At 50.7% G+C, this 12,728-nt stretch overlaps 1 protein-coding gene across 1 annotated transcript; it reads left to right on the forward strand.

Moving 5' to 3' along the window:
- The first annotated feature begins 6,456 nt into the window (after positions 1-6,456).
- Positions 6,457-9,327, forward strand: RPS16 (ribosomal protein S16). The gene is made up of 5 exons (XM_047078062.1): positions 6,457-6,567; positions 6,704-6,805; positions 8,738-8,834; positions 8,941-8,988; positions 9,118-9,327. Exons 1-5 carry the CDS (start codon positions 6,520-6,522, stop codon positions 9,261-9,263), a joined length of 441 nt encoding a protein of 146 aa, XP_046934018.1. The 5' UTR covers positions 6,457-6,519; the 3' UTR covers positions 9,264-9,327.
- The last annotated feature ends 3,401 nt before the right edge of the window (positions 9,328-12,728 follow it).

The following is a 12,728-nucleotide window of genomic DNA, read 5'->3' on the forward strand; positions in this document are numbered from 1 at the left end:
TCCGGGGCTAGTCCCCGGCGACGCACTTCCAGGACGCCATCTTGAAAGTGGCAGATCCGGCTCAATGTAGAGCATGGAGTCGACATCTTGGGAGGGTCAAAGAGGAAGGATGGTTACTCCCCTTCTGGACGGCACTTCCAACCGGGAATTCGTGTTTGAATTTAATAGTGTGGTGTGCCAAGCCGTGAAGAGGCAGGGAATGACCAAATAACAATGAGTTAGCAAATAAATCAGACTTTATCTTCTACCTCCAAAACATTCCTCGGAGGTAAGTACCCCCATTTTGCTGACAAGGAAACTGAAGCTCAGAAAATAAACTGGACAGGGGCAGACCTAAGACTCCTTCCCCCAAGTTTGAGTGACTCTTAAAACTCTTGTTTTCCTTTACAAATCCCGAAGTTTAAATCAATGTGAATTTACATATTAGTAATTATTTGTCAGACAGATGGCAAAGAGGACCAGGCATGATGAGATAAGGATAAGAAAAATTCACTCGATGAAGAGGGAAAAAATGAGAAACTTTTTTAAAAAGTGTTTTTATTTTTGACAGAGAGAGAGAGCGCGCGCGCGCGAGCGAGCATAAGTCGGGGAGGGAGAGGGAGACACAAAATGTGAAGCAGGCTCCAGGCTCTGAGCTGTCAGCACAGAGCCGGATGCAGGGCTCGAACTCACCGACCAGGAGATCATGACCTGAGCCAAGGTTGGACGCTCAACCGACTGAGCCACCCAGGCACTACGCCCCCCCCCCCCCGCCCAAATCAGAAACTTTTAAAACACATTGCTAAAATTTCTTGCATAAGCATTGAGACACCTGGATTCAGTTTACAGAAATTTAATATGCACCTGGTTACAGAGTAAGATGGCGTGGTCAGGCCAACAGTGGGCTCACAAGACACTATCAGGGAATGAATACACCACAGGTGTGTCTGTGTGAGCACACACTGCTTGATCCAACAATCTCAGCCTGAACCCAAGACAGACTGGGGAGGGGCTGGTCATTCTATAAAAATGTTTTCCCTTCTATGAGCTTGGTCCCCACATGTTTATACATATTTAATAATTAGGCTTCATGCGTCTAGTGGAGCCCAATGCAGGGCTTGAACTCGTGACCCTGAGATCAACAGTTGGACATGCAACTGACTGAGCCACCCAGGTGCCCCCAAGTTTGATTCTTTTAAACACCAGCTCTTTAAAATAGGATCCCACATTGGGGCGCCTGGGTGGCGCAGTCGGTTAAGCGTCCGACTTCAGCCAGGTCACGATCTCGCGGTCCGTGAGTTCGAGCCCCGCGTCGGGCTCTGGGCTGATGGCTCAGAGCCTGGAGCCTGTTTCTGATTCTGTGTCTCCCTCTCTCTCCGCCCCTCGCCCGTTCATGCTCTGTCTCTCTCTGTCCCAAAAATAAATAAATGTTGAAAAAAAATTAAAAAAAAATAAAAATAAAAAAATAAAATAAAATAGGATCCCACATGTAAAATGCCTATTGACACTGCTGCAGAAAGCTATTTACTCCAGGAAAGTGAGGGAGCAGTAATTTTCTCCTCGTAGAAGTTTCTTCCTTGGTGTCTCAGTGGTTCTCAACCCTACCACTATGTAAGAATATGTAAGAAGATAGAAGAGAGATGCACGATAGCCCCAAAGTGGAAACAACCCAATGTCCACCATGAGGAGAATGGATAAACCAATTCGGGTGCATTCATACCATGGAATAGTAACAAACTGCTGATATGCACGTGAGTGAATCTCAAAAAGATCATGCTGAGTGAAAGAAGCCAGACACTAGAATATGTATAGTATGATTCCGTTCATATGAATCTCTAGAGGAGGCAAAGCTAATTCTATACAGACAGGAAGCAGATTAATGGATGTCTACACCTGGACGTGAAGACTGGGAAGGGGCATAAGAGATGATGCTTTGGGGTGATGGAAATGTGGCTGTGTGTATATATTTGTCAGAACTCATTGAAATGCACGTTTAAAACGTATGCTTTTTACTGTATACAAATTACACATCAATAAAGTTGTTATTTTCAATAAAGTTGATTTTCAAACTATAGCTGTTCAGGATGCACCAGAGACCAATTATCAACATCTAGCCTAACCATCAGTGTCACCCGAAAGCTCTCCAGATGGTAATTATTTGCAGCCAGGGACATGAGGCACAAGACTCTCCCTGTCCTGTAGGGGTGGCGTGAGGTTGGAAGACACCTGTGCAATGCTTTGTCCCTTCCTGGAAGAGGAGAGAGGAGGGAGTGCCTCAGATGGAGAAGAGGGGCAGGTGGGGGCCAATTTACCTAACCCCCTACCCCTGTAGGTCAGAGGCTTCAGGCTTCAGATCTTATTTTCCTCCTTCTCTCTTCCCCTTGGTTCCATGGGCTCCAGATGGGAGCCTCTGGCCAGAAGGAGAAGGCTTTGGATTGGCAGCTGGGGCTGGAGACCAAGTGCCCTCTGTCTCACACCTCCCGGGCCCTCCAGCAGTACTAGGGCGTCTGTGTCCTCCCAGGCTCATGCTGAGGGCAGGTGCCTAGCACAAGCCCCCTGTAATAACTCCAAGAGCTTGGCCAGAAAGAGGGGGACGGGTCTCTGGGGATGTCCTTCACAGGGTGGACAAGGACCCTGGCCAGTCACCCACAGCCGGGACCCCAATGCATCCAGCAGACGCTGTAGCCGGAACACAGCAATCCCCATGGATCGGCCCTCTTCGAACTGGATCACAGAAAGCTCCAGCCGGAAGCATCCCAGAGTCTCAGCAGGACAAACCTGTGGGGACAGAGTGACTTGGTGTCTCTGGGCAAGGGTCTGATCCCAAATCCCCAAACCTAGGGTTTCTGAATTATGTCCTGGCATAAGCCCCTTCACCTCTTTGGGCCTCAGTTTCCTCATCTGTAAAACAGAACTCTGAATAATGCCTATCTTCAGGGATGATGCTAGCCTATACTGTCTGTGCCTGTGTAAGTTAGAAAATGACCCTTCTTGGGGCATATGGGTGGCTCAGTCGGTTAAGCATTCAACTTCGGCTCAGGTCCATGACCTTGTGGTCCGTGAGTTCGAGCCCCGCCTTAGGCTCTATGCTGACTGCTCGGAGCCTGGAGCCTGCTTCAGATTCTGTGTGTCTCTTTCTCTGCCCCTCCCCCCACTCGTGCTCCGTCTCTCAAGAAAGAATAAACGTTAAAAAAAATTAAAAACAATAAACTTAAAAAAAATAAAACAGTACTCCTTAAAACACTTCCAAGTGCTGATTTTGTCGGAACAAGATATTTCATTGCCATCTACCAGAAATTGACAAAAATATCCAGGATGTGGATGCTGACCTTGTTGTGGGATTCTTGTGCAGTGTACATCCTTCACATCCATACATGGTGGCCCTATGTACCTCATAAGGTCAGTGTGAAGACTAAGTAAGCTAATATAGTTAAAGCGTTTAGACCAGTACCTGGCAGAGTGAGCACTATTAAAAATGTCACTATCATCATCAGTATCTGTTGTTAGGTGCCAGCTGCTGTTCTCGGCGTGGGAGACAGCAGCGAACGAAATGTATTTGTGATGGCTGGGAGCTGGGTCAGCAGCTGGACAGCCAGAACACCAGCCTGCTGCCTCCTGCCCCAAACATACATGTGTTCTCAGCCTAGTGGAATTTCCCTAAATTTCCAACTCCAAGTAAAAAGCTAATGAAATACTCACCGAGAGATCATCAGGGGTGTAGAGAGTGCCATCATTTTTGTTTCCCTACAATTGGGGGCAGGGAACAGAATCAGATCTTGGAAGGGAGAGCCTGACCTTTCCTCAAACGTGCCCCACACCCTACCGCCTCCCTGCCTGTCTGCTGGCTCTCCCCTCCATCTTCCTCACCAGCATCTTCATGATGGCAACAAGGAAGTAGAAAGGCTCCCGAGGGCAGAGGGGTGATCCTAGGCCTCCCAAGGGCCGTACCAGCAGAAGGATGGTCCAGAGAGGCCACATGGGCACCCTGCCCACCCCCCAGGCCTTTTCTGGTCCCAGCCCAGGGTCCTGGAAGCAAGAAGTACAGGAACACTTGAGTGGCTCTGTCGGTTAAGTGTCCGGCTCTTGGTTTGGGCTCAGGTCATGATCTCACAGTTCACGGAACAGAGCCAGTGTTGGGTTGTATGCTGACAAGCTCAGAACCTGCTTGGGAATTCTCTCTCTCTCCCTCTCCCTCTGCCCCTCCCCCACCACGCACGTGCGCACAGGCAGTCTCTCTCAAAATAAATAAACAACAACAAAAAAAGAAGAACAGAGAGATAAAGCAAGCTGGAAGACTGAAGTGTCCTGTCCCCTTCCTGTCCATCTCCACTCAACCCACAGATACTCAGGGAATGTTCTTCAAGAGGCCAGGGAAGATGGTGACCCTAGAGTAGGCCCCAGGTCACAGGCCTCCCTGACACCTCTCCCCCACTCCCCACAGGAAGATATAAGACTGAGCAAGGGTGTGAGGATCAGCCTAGAGAGATTGGAGGGTTGGGAAGTCCCATCCCCACCCTCCCCACCGCCCCAAGAGATCTATCAGGCAGTACAGCATGTGAGTGCGTGTGAATCCTGTGGCCTGTCTTGTCAGTGGGAAACGCCTATGCGAGGCTTTAGACATATTTGCAGGTGTATATTTGGGGGGGGGGTCCTTGCTCTCTTTTCTACTTCTAGTTCTTTTTTCTTTTTTAAATAAATGTTTATTCATTTTTGGGAGAGAGAGGAGAGAGAATGAGAGGGGGAGGGGCAGAGAGAAAGAGAGGGGGACAGAGAACCTGAAGCGGGTTCTGTGCTGACAGCCACAAGCCTGATGGAGGGCTCGAACGCAGGAACCGTGAGATCATGACCTGAGCTGAAGTCAGACACTCAACCAACTGAGCCACCCAGTGCCCCTCTACTTCTATTTCTGTATCAAGTACGGTATTTCTGTATTTCAAACATCTTGAAATCTCCATGCTTGTCTGTACCTGTCTGTCTTCTTTCTCTGAGGGCTGGTCTCTCTGCCTCCGAATCGCCGTCACTTGTGTTTTCTGGGTCCATCTGTAATTGATCTTCTGTCTACCTTCTTTCTCCTCTTCTCCATCGGCCCCTTCTTTGTCTTTCTCCTTCATATGCGCCCGTCTCTCTCTTGTGCTGTGTATCTGCGTGTGTGTCCTCCCAGGTCAGCCTCTGGATGCTCCCTTCCTTCACCTCTCCCCTCTCCCACCCTCTTGGAGCTGGACTCTGGGCTGGAGGATCCTCCCTCCTGCCACAGACCCACCTACCAATCTCCACCCTGTCTCCATTTTCCAGGCACCAGGTAAGCGACCACACCCCTTTGAACCTTGAACCTCGGATTCTGCTGCCAGGGAAACTGAAGAAACTGTGGGCTCTCTGCAGCCCTGATAAAGAACCCTTTTGACTGGGAAAGGAGTATCCTGTGTGTGTCAAGGGGAACCCGATCCTGAGATTCCTCAGATGGGATTGGGGGGGACTGGGGATGGAGAATACTATGGGGAAGGAGCCTGGAGAGTTGGGTGATTTGGGGGAGTGAAGAGATGATTTGAAGGACCCCAGAGAAAGAGGGATTTTAGGGTAGAGACCTTGAAGAGGGGGAATCTGGAGGGAGGGTCTCTAAGAAGTGGAGAATTCTGGGAGAGGGAAATGCCAGGGGAGGCAGTTGCTGGTTAGAGGACGCTCTGAAGGAAACGGAATTCTTAGGAAAGGTAGATTCTGAAGGAGGGGGCTCTGAAAGGGAGAGAAAACTTGTGAAAGGAGATTCTGGCGGGGACGTTCTGGGAAAAGTGGACTGCGGGCAGTGGGAGATTCTGGGGCTCTTGAGTGGAGGAAGATTCAGAGAAAGAGGGGGGGTCTGGTTGAGGGCTCTGAAGAGGAGAGTTCTGGGGGGCGGAAACTTAAAACGGAAGGAAATTCTGGTGAAAGGTAGATTCTGGGGGAAGGGCTCTAAAAGGATTAAAAACATTCTGGGAGAGAATTCTCGAAGGAGGTGGGTTCTGAATCCTGAATCTGGGAATCCTGGCTGAGTTCCTGCTGTGGGTTCCGTAGGTGAGATTCCGATGGAGGCGGATTTGGGGAGAAGAGTGTCTCGAGGGCAGGATGGAGTGTACAGGGGAGGATGATTGCTAGAGATAAGGGGCTAAGAAGGGCCCTTTCCAGAGGGTGAAAAGCGACATTTTGGGTGGAGGAAGTGGAGGGAGAGTATTAAAGAGCCGAAATGCAAATGAACCGGCCGCTACCAATGAGGACAGAGAATAGGAAGAACAGCCTGTCCTCGCTCTACTTCCGCGACTGCACCCGGCACATTCCAGGCCCCGCCCCTTCCACTCACGGGTCCCTCCTCCTCCGCTCGGGGGCCCACCTTCCCGCCGCGAATCCGAAGTCCCGCCCCTGGCTACAATAGGAGCCGTAAAGCTCTCTCCCGTCGCGACGCAGCACCCAAAGCGCCTGCGCAGACCCTGAAAAGCGGCCGGGGTGGCCCCGCACTTTCCTTTTCCGGTTGCGGCGCCGCGCGGTGAGGATCTCTTGTCTACGTTTGCAGCCATGCCGTCCAAGGGTCCTTTGCAGTCTGTGCAGGTCTTCGGCCGCAAGGTGGGCCGGGCGCCCGATGGTAGGGGCGGAGGGAGGCCGGGGTCTGCAGAGGTCTGTGGGCAGGGTTCTAGGGTCCACATGGGAGCCGGGGGCCGAAGCTCACGTGGTTCCGCTGTTTCTCCCTCGCTTTCCACAGAAGACGGCTACAGCCGTGGCGCATTGCAAACGGGGCAACGGCCTCATCAAGGTGAATGGACGGCCCTTGGAGATGATCGAGCCGCGCACGCTGCAATACAAGGTGCTGGGGTTGAGGGTGGGCGTTTGGGTTGAGTAGGGGGGCTCTGGAGAGAGATATTTAAGTGGATTCCTGGAAGTGATCTTGGGAGGTTGAGGGATCCGGTATCAACAACGGGTTGTATAGAAGGGGGAGTTGGGGGCAGAGAAAATGGGGCATTTGGAGATGGAGCTGTTTTCGGAGGTTTCAGATATTGTGCTAAAAGCTTGAGTTGAGAGTGAAAACATGGATGTTGCAGATTAAGAGAGGATGGTTTCAAAAGTGGGATATGGAAGCTCAGTGACAGTTGGGGACCCAATGGCAAGAGGAGTTTGTGTGGCAAGTTGATGGGGTCGTGTATCCTGTATACAGTCTAACGTTTGTTTTAACTGGTAGAGTGTGTATACGTTTTTTGAGAACAGTAATTAATTTGTTAAAAGATACGGCCTAAAGGTAGGGTTTAGACATTGTAGGTGCTTAAAAAGCATTGGGAGAACAGGACCAGAATTTCTGTTTGTTGTGCTTTGCTGTGAAAGGGGTTCCTTCCCTGCTTGTTTCTGTTTTGGCCTCGGTTTTTTCAGCTCAGAATGGAATGAGTGGAGTCTGTTTTTTGCCTGTTTTACCTGTGTTGTTATTTGAGGCATGTAATCTCGTTTGTTTTTTTTTTCCCCTTGGGTCATCCATAAAATGGGGATCATTTCTCCCTTGAAGGGTTGTTGTGAGGGTAAGTTAGATTGTCCGGGTAAACTTCTTGGCATGTATGAGAATGCATTTGTTTCTTCTTTAAATTTTGTTGCTTTGTATTTCTTTTTTAATTTTTTTGACATTTTATTTATTTTTGAGAGTGCAAGCGGGGGAGGGGCAGAGAGGGGGACAGAAGATCTGAAGCAGGCTCTGCCCTGACAGGAGAGAGCACGATGTGGGACTCAAACTCAGGAACTGTGAGATCATGACCTGAGCCAAAGTCTGACACAACCGACTGAGCCACTCAGGCACCCTCTAATTTAATTTTTTAAATTTTAGTGTAGTTGACACGCAATGATATGTTTCTGGTGTACAACGTAGCGATAAGAGTGTCACTTTTAAACGTGAAGAATAATATGTGTTCCAGGCTTAGTTAGAATGTCATATGATAGTGTCTGAGATCTTTCTGTGTAGCAGATATCAAGTGCTGTGGTTTACTCTTCTCGATTGTCAGTTTTATGAAGGTTTTGTTATGTAACCGGTGTTGGGTGTTGGGGACCCAGCAGTGACCCAGGTGACCCCAGGCCCTGCCCTTATAAAGCTCCGAGTCTAGTGGAGGAGGCAGACTGGTCCCAGTATCAGACCCTGCTCCAGGGTAGTCAGGGCTAGGATGGGGGAGCCCAGAGAAGGCATCTGGCTCGAACCTGGGTGGGAGGATAAGTACAGGCTTCATGGGGGGGGGGTCGGAGGGATGGGCTGGGGGAGGTGGAGATGGGAATCTGTGAGCTGAGAGCTAAGACCTAAAGTATAGGTAAAATAAAAGCTTCCGGGCACGTGCAAAAGGTGTAGAGCTGGCAAGGGGAGAGCAGGACACACAGGTAGTGTAGTTTAATTTGGAAATGTGAGGCTCAAAGGGCTGGGTGGAGAGCCCAAGGGAGGGAAATCCAGAGAAAGCACCTGACATGGCCCAGGAGTGGTTTTTCACTGTTCCAGGCAGGTATGGTGGCTGTAGGGGTTTTCCTTGTTGAGCTAAAGTGCCAGAACTGGTCCTGGAGATGGGGACTCTGAGGCCCAGAGGGACACAGATGGGAGGGCCCAGCTCGGGTTCCCTTCAGCAGTCTGTCATCTGTCTTCAAATCGTCCCTGCTCTCCTAGCCGTGCAGAGAGGTCAGCGATGGCAGAAGCTACTTGGAGAGAAGTAGGGTGCTCGGTGCGGTGGCTCAGCTGCCCAGCCTGTGATCTAAAATCCTGTCATGTCCCTTGTTCTTCCAGCTACTGGAACCTGTTCTGCTTCTGGGCAAGGAGCGGTTTGCTGGGGTGGACATCCGAGTCCGAGTGAAGGGTGGCGGTCACGTAGCCCAGATTTATGGTGAGTCGCCGGAACGGGGCATACGGTGGGAGGTGGCTCTGAGAGCAAAGCCCTACTCTCGGGGCTTCCCAAAGCTGATACGTCCTTTTGTGTGTCTTCTTCACAGCAATTCGCCAGTCCATCTCCAAAGCCCTGGTGGCCTATTACCAGAAATGTGAGTAAGAATGGCTCCTTCCCATCGGGTGGGTGGCAGGCAAGTGGAGGACCAGCCCCGCATTTAGCCCCAGAGACCAGGAGGGTGCTTCCAGGGTTGTCTCAATCTTCACTCTCCTCTCATCCCCAGATGTGGATGAGGCTTCCAAGAAGGAGATCAAAGACATCCTCATCCAGTACGACCGGACCCTGCTGGTAGCTGATCCCCGGCGCTGCGAATCCAAAAAGTTTGGTGGTCCTGGTGCCCGTGCTCGTTACCAGAAATCCTACCGATAAACCAATTGCGAGGATTAGGCTTCACCTTTATAATAAACGATTGTCATGGGACTTCAGGTTTCAAGGACTGTGCTGTGGTTGTTTTGTGGTGGGTCTTTGACTAAAAGAAATGCGAGAAACAGCCCGGCTCACTGCCGGTCTGGATTGTAAGGCTTTCCAGCGTTTTCAGAATACACCACGCCTGGGTTAGTGTGGGTGGGTGGGGAGGCGGGGGGGCAAGCTTGAGACCCAGTCTCCCCGCGCTTGTAGTAGAGTCCAGCGTGCGGGCACCGTGGAGGCGGGGTGGTTCTAGGCCATTGGTTGTGTGGGGTGTCCTCGTGAGTTTTTTTTTTTTTTTTAGTCCTTTTGCTGCTATTGTGATGGCGTGTCAGGGAATAGAGGGGGAAATGTGTAAGATCAGTAAACATTAATAGAAACTTGGGTGCAGCCTGAAGTCAACTAGTAGGGCCGTGATTGGATTGGGAAGGGATCTTTCCTAATGCCAGTCTGTAGGTAGATAGACTCGAGATGTGGGAGGGGTGGGATCCTTCTGACTGGCTTCAGCCTTCAGGATGTCAATACTACCTCCCGGGGCAGGGCCCCCTGTGGCCTCTTGAAAGCAGGTCCCGATTACACTCATTGCAGCAACTGCCTTTACTGGGCTCAGAATGTGGGTCTGAGGACTTGTTCATCTGTTGTGCCTGCCACGTAGTAAGAGCCAACATACTGTAGGCTCTCCATTGCTACCACTGGGCTACACGGTATTTCCATTGTCGAAAGTTCTGTGGACAGCACTGGTGTATGTTTAAGGAAGCAAAATGTTGCTTGTGGATTCAGTTACTTTTGGTTTTCCCTCCCCATTTTTACAGTGAAGCTAATGAGCTTCATTGGGTGGGAAGGGCATCTCTGCCCCATCAGCCCTTGCAGCCAGCCTGGACACCTCAGCCATCTGTCCCCAGGCAGGGTCCCACGTGCTCCCCCTGCTGGGGGTACTGGCGAGAACAGCGTATGGCATCTGGACATTGATGGAGAGGGGAAAATGTTAATTTTTTCATGAAAGAAGGAACTTGAAATGTATTGACCAGTTGTCTTTTCGGTATGTGCCCCACTCCATCTAGTATTCACGTGCAGCTGGCAAACGGGGCAGCGCAGATGAGAGAACGCTGCCGTCGTTGAGGAAAATTGGACTGGACGCGGCACTGATGTGTGGGGAGCGTATGCAAATAGTGTTTCTTACAGGTGGACGGTGGGGTTGATTGGTACCAACCAAGCGCCAGGCTAAGCATTGTTAGGTATACTTGACGACGTCCTCGTGAGGTGGCTGACAGGCTGGTGTCTAAATGTTAGGTAAGAAGATTAGCCTAGTGGCCGTGTAACTGCAGCTCATCAAGTTTAAATTGCAGCTGTAGTTAACGGGTTTGGATGGCATTAACCTAAATGTCCTGGAGAGGGCAGGAGGCCACTACCCTTGCACTTTGAGCCTGATCGGTAGCTCTAAAGACGGCTGGGCTTACAGTGGACGAGCAAGGAAGGTGTTCCTGAGGAGGTGTCGGAGCTGGGGCTGTGAAGCAGGTAGGAGTCAGGCAGGTGGGAGTAATGGAGGGGGGGTCAGGGGTCAGGTGGGGCTTAAGCGAGCCTGGTGTCCCTGGTTTCCTACAGGGTTCAGAGACCCCCTTACAAGACTCCTGGCTCCCTGCCAGAGGCACAGCTGGGATGCATCTCGCATCTGGAAATGCTAAGGGGGCTCGCCTCTCTTTCCCCACTTCAGGCTTTGGAGGAGACGGCCCCTTTCTCCCTCCCTGCCGCCTCCTCAAATACCGGGAATTCCGGCGCCACTGGGAGCCCAGGCCAGGCTGAGAACTTTCCTTCAGCTGGGAATGTGCAGCTGGGGGTGGAGGAGGGGAGGGCCAGAGTCCTGACCCTGGCGAGGCTGCGGTGCAGTAGGCCCAGGCCACTCAGCCCAGGCCCTAGTGTATGGCCCAGTAACCATCCAATAATAAATACCAGAAGCCAGCAGCTAATACTGAGCCAGGCTCTGTTTGGGATACTTTACTCTGCCAAGAATCACCTAGAGCCCCTGGTGCACTAGGCTGCAAGCCCTGTTCTGGTAGGGAAGGGTTTTCTTGAACCAGGCCTGGCACAGGATAGACACTCAACAGCTCAGAGCATGGACTCGGGCTACGTGGTGTGGATCTGAGTTCCAACTCTGTCCCTTAGCAATGCGACTGAGCAAATCCCTTATTCTCTCTATGCCTCTGTTTCCTCATCTCCACAATGAGGATCAGAAACCATCCTTGTGGCACACGGGCGGCTCACTTGGTTAAGCATGTGACTCTTGATCTCAGCTCAGGTCATGATCTGGTTCGTCGGTTCGAGCCCCGCGTCGGGGTCCACATTGACAGTGCGGAACCGGCTTGGGACACTGACTTCCTCTGCTCTCTCTCAAAAAAAAAAAAATATATAAAAACTTAAAGAAACCATCCTCATGTGCCTTTTAGAGATGAGGATTCAGAGTGAATGAGTTCACATAAAGTGACTAATGCCTGAGCTATGCAGTTAGCACTCCATAAATTTCCACTTTTTTTGTTAGCCGATTGTTAAAACTTCCGATTCCTAGGCTCCTGCCCTGGAGGTTCTGATTCCATAGGTTGGGACTATTGGGGGATCTGTTAATTTGAACAATGCCCCGATGAGTCAGGCTCAGATACATTTGGGAAATGAGGATATGCTCACTGTATCTTTCCAATGATCTTACAAGGCAGGTACTGTTGTCCTCATACAATTGAGAAAACCCAGACTCCCAAGGGAGGTTATACACCAACTGGAAAAGTCAGGACTTGGAACTCAGCTAGGACACTGAAGCCGTAGGGAATTCCAGGAAAAAATAAATAAGACAATGTGCAAAAGCACAAGAGGTTTAGCATTCAATGAACAAAGCTAGTATTCCAAAGAAACTGCTTAACTTAGGCAGCTCGCTGGGCATGCCATTGCTGGGAGGGGGCAGAAGGATTCTAACATAAAAGTCTTTGTCTCTGACCTGAATTTCTTTTTTGGGGGGTGTGGGGGCACGCCGAGGCACTCTAGAGGCCCCAAACTAGAGCGAGGGGGTGAAGAGATCCAGTGTGTGTAGGTGGGCACAAGAATTGGAACATTCATGACGCTGGGGAGTGGTTGTCCAGAGAACTCAGATGTGGAACAGACTTCCAGAATCCCAAACACATTCATTCTGGTGTCCGCATGGACTGGTCTCTGAAATTCTGTAGTCCCAAGACCCAGTATGATCTAAGGAGGGATGGGATGGCGATAGAGAACGTTGGATGGTTGCCCTGCTGGATTAGATGGTTGGGTAAATGAGACGTAGGAGCGGCTGGAGGTGACATTGTGAAGGGACAGATGGATGGAGAGGGCTGGCTGGTTGGAGAAAACAGGTGGGATAATGGAGGAATGGACTGGTGTTAGAAAGGATACTAGATGGCGTGGGGGTAG

This window comes from Lynx rufus, unplaced genomic scaffold, assembly GCF_022079265.1.
Source record: "Lynx rufus isolate CCGP_SWC_20201006 ecotype Redwood Valley unplaced genomic scaffold, mLynRuf1.p SCAF_16, whole genome shotgun sequence".
In the NCBI taxonomy this organism is placed as follows: domain Eukaryota; kingdom Metazoa; phylum Chordata; class Mammalia; order Carnivora; family Felidae; genus Lynx; species Lynx rufus.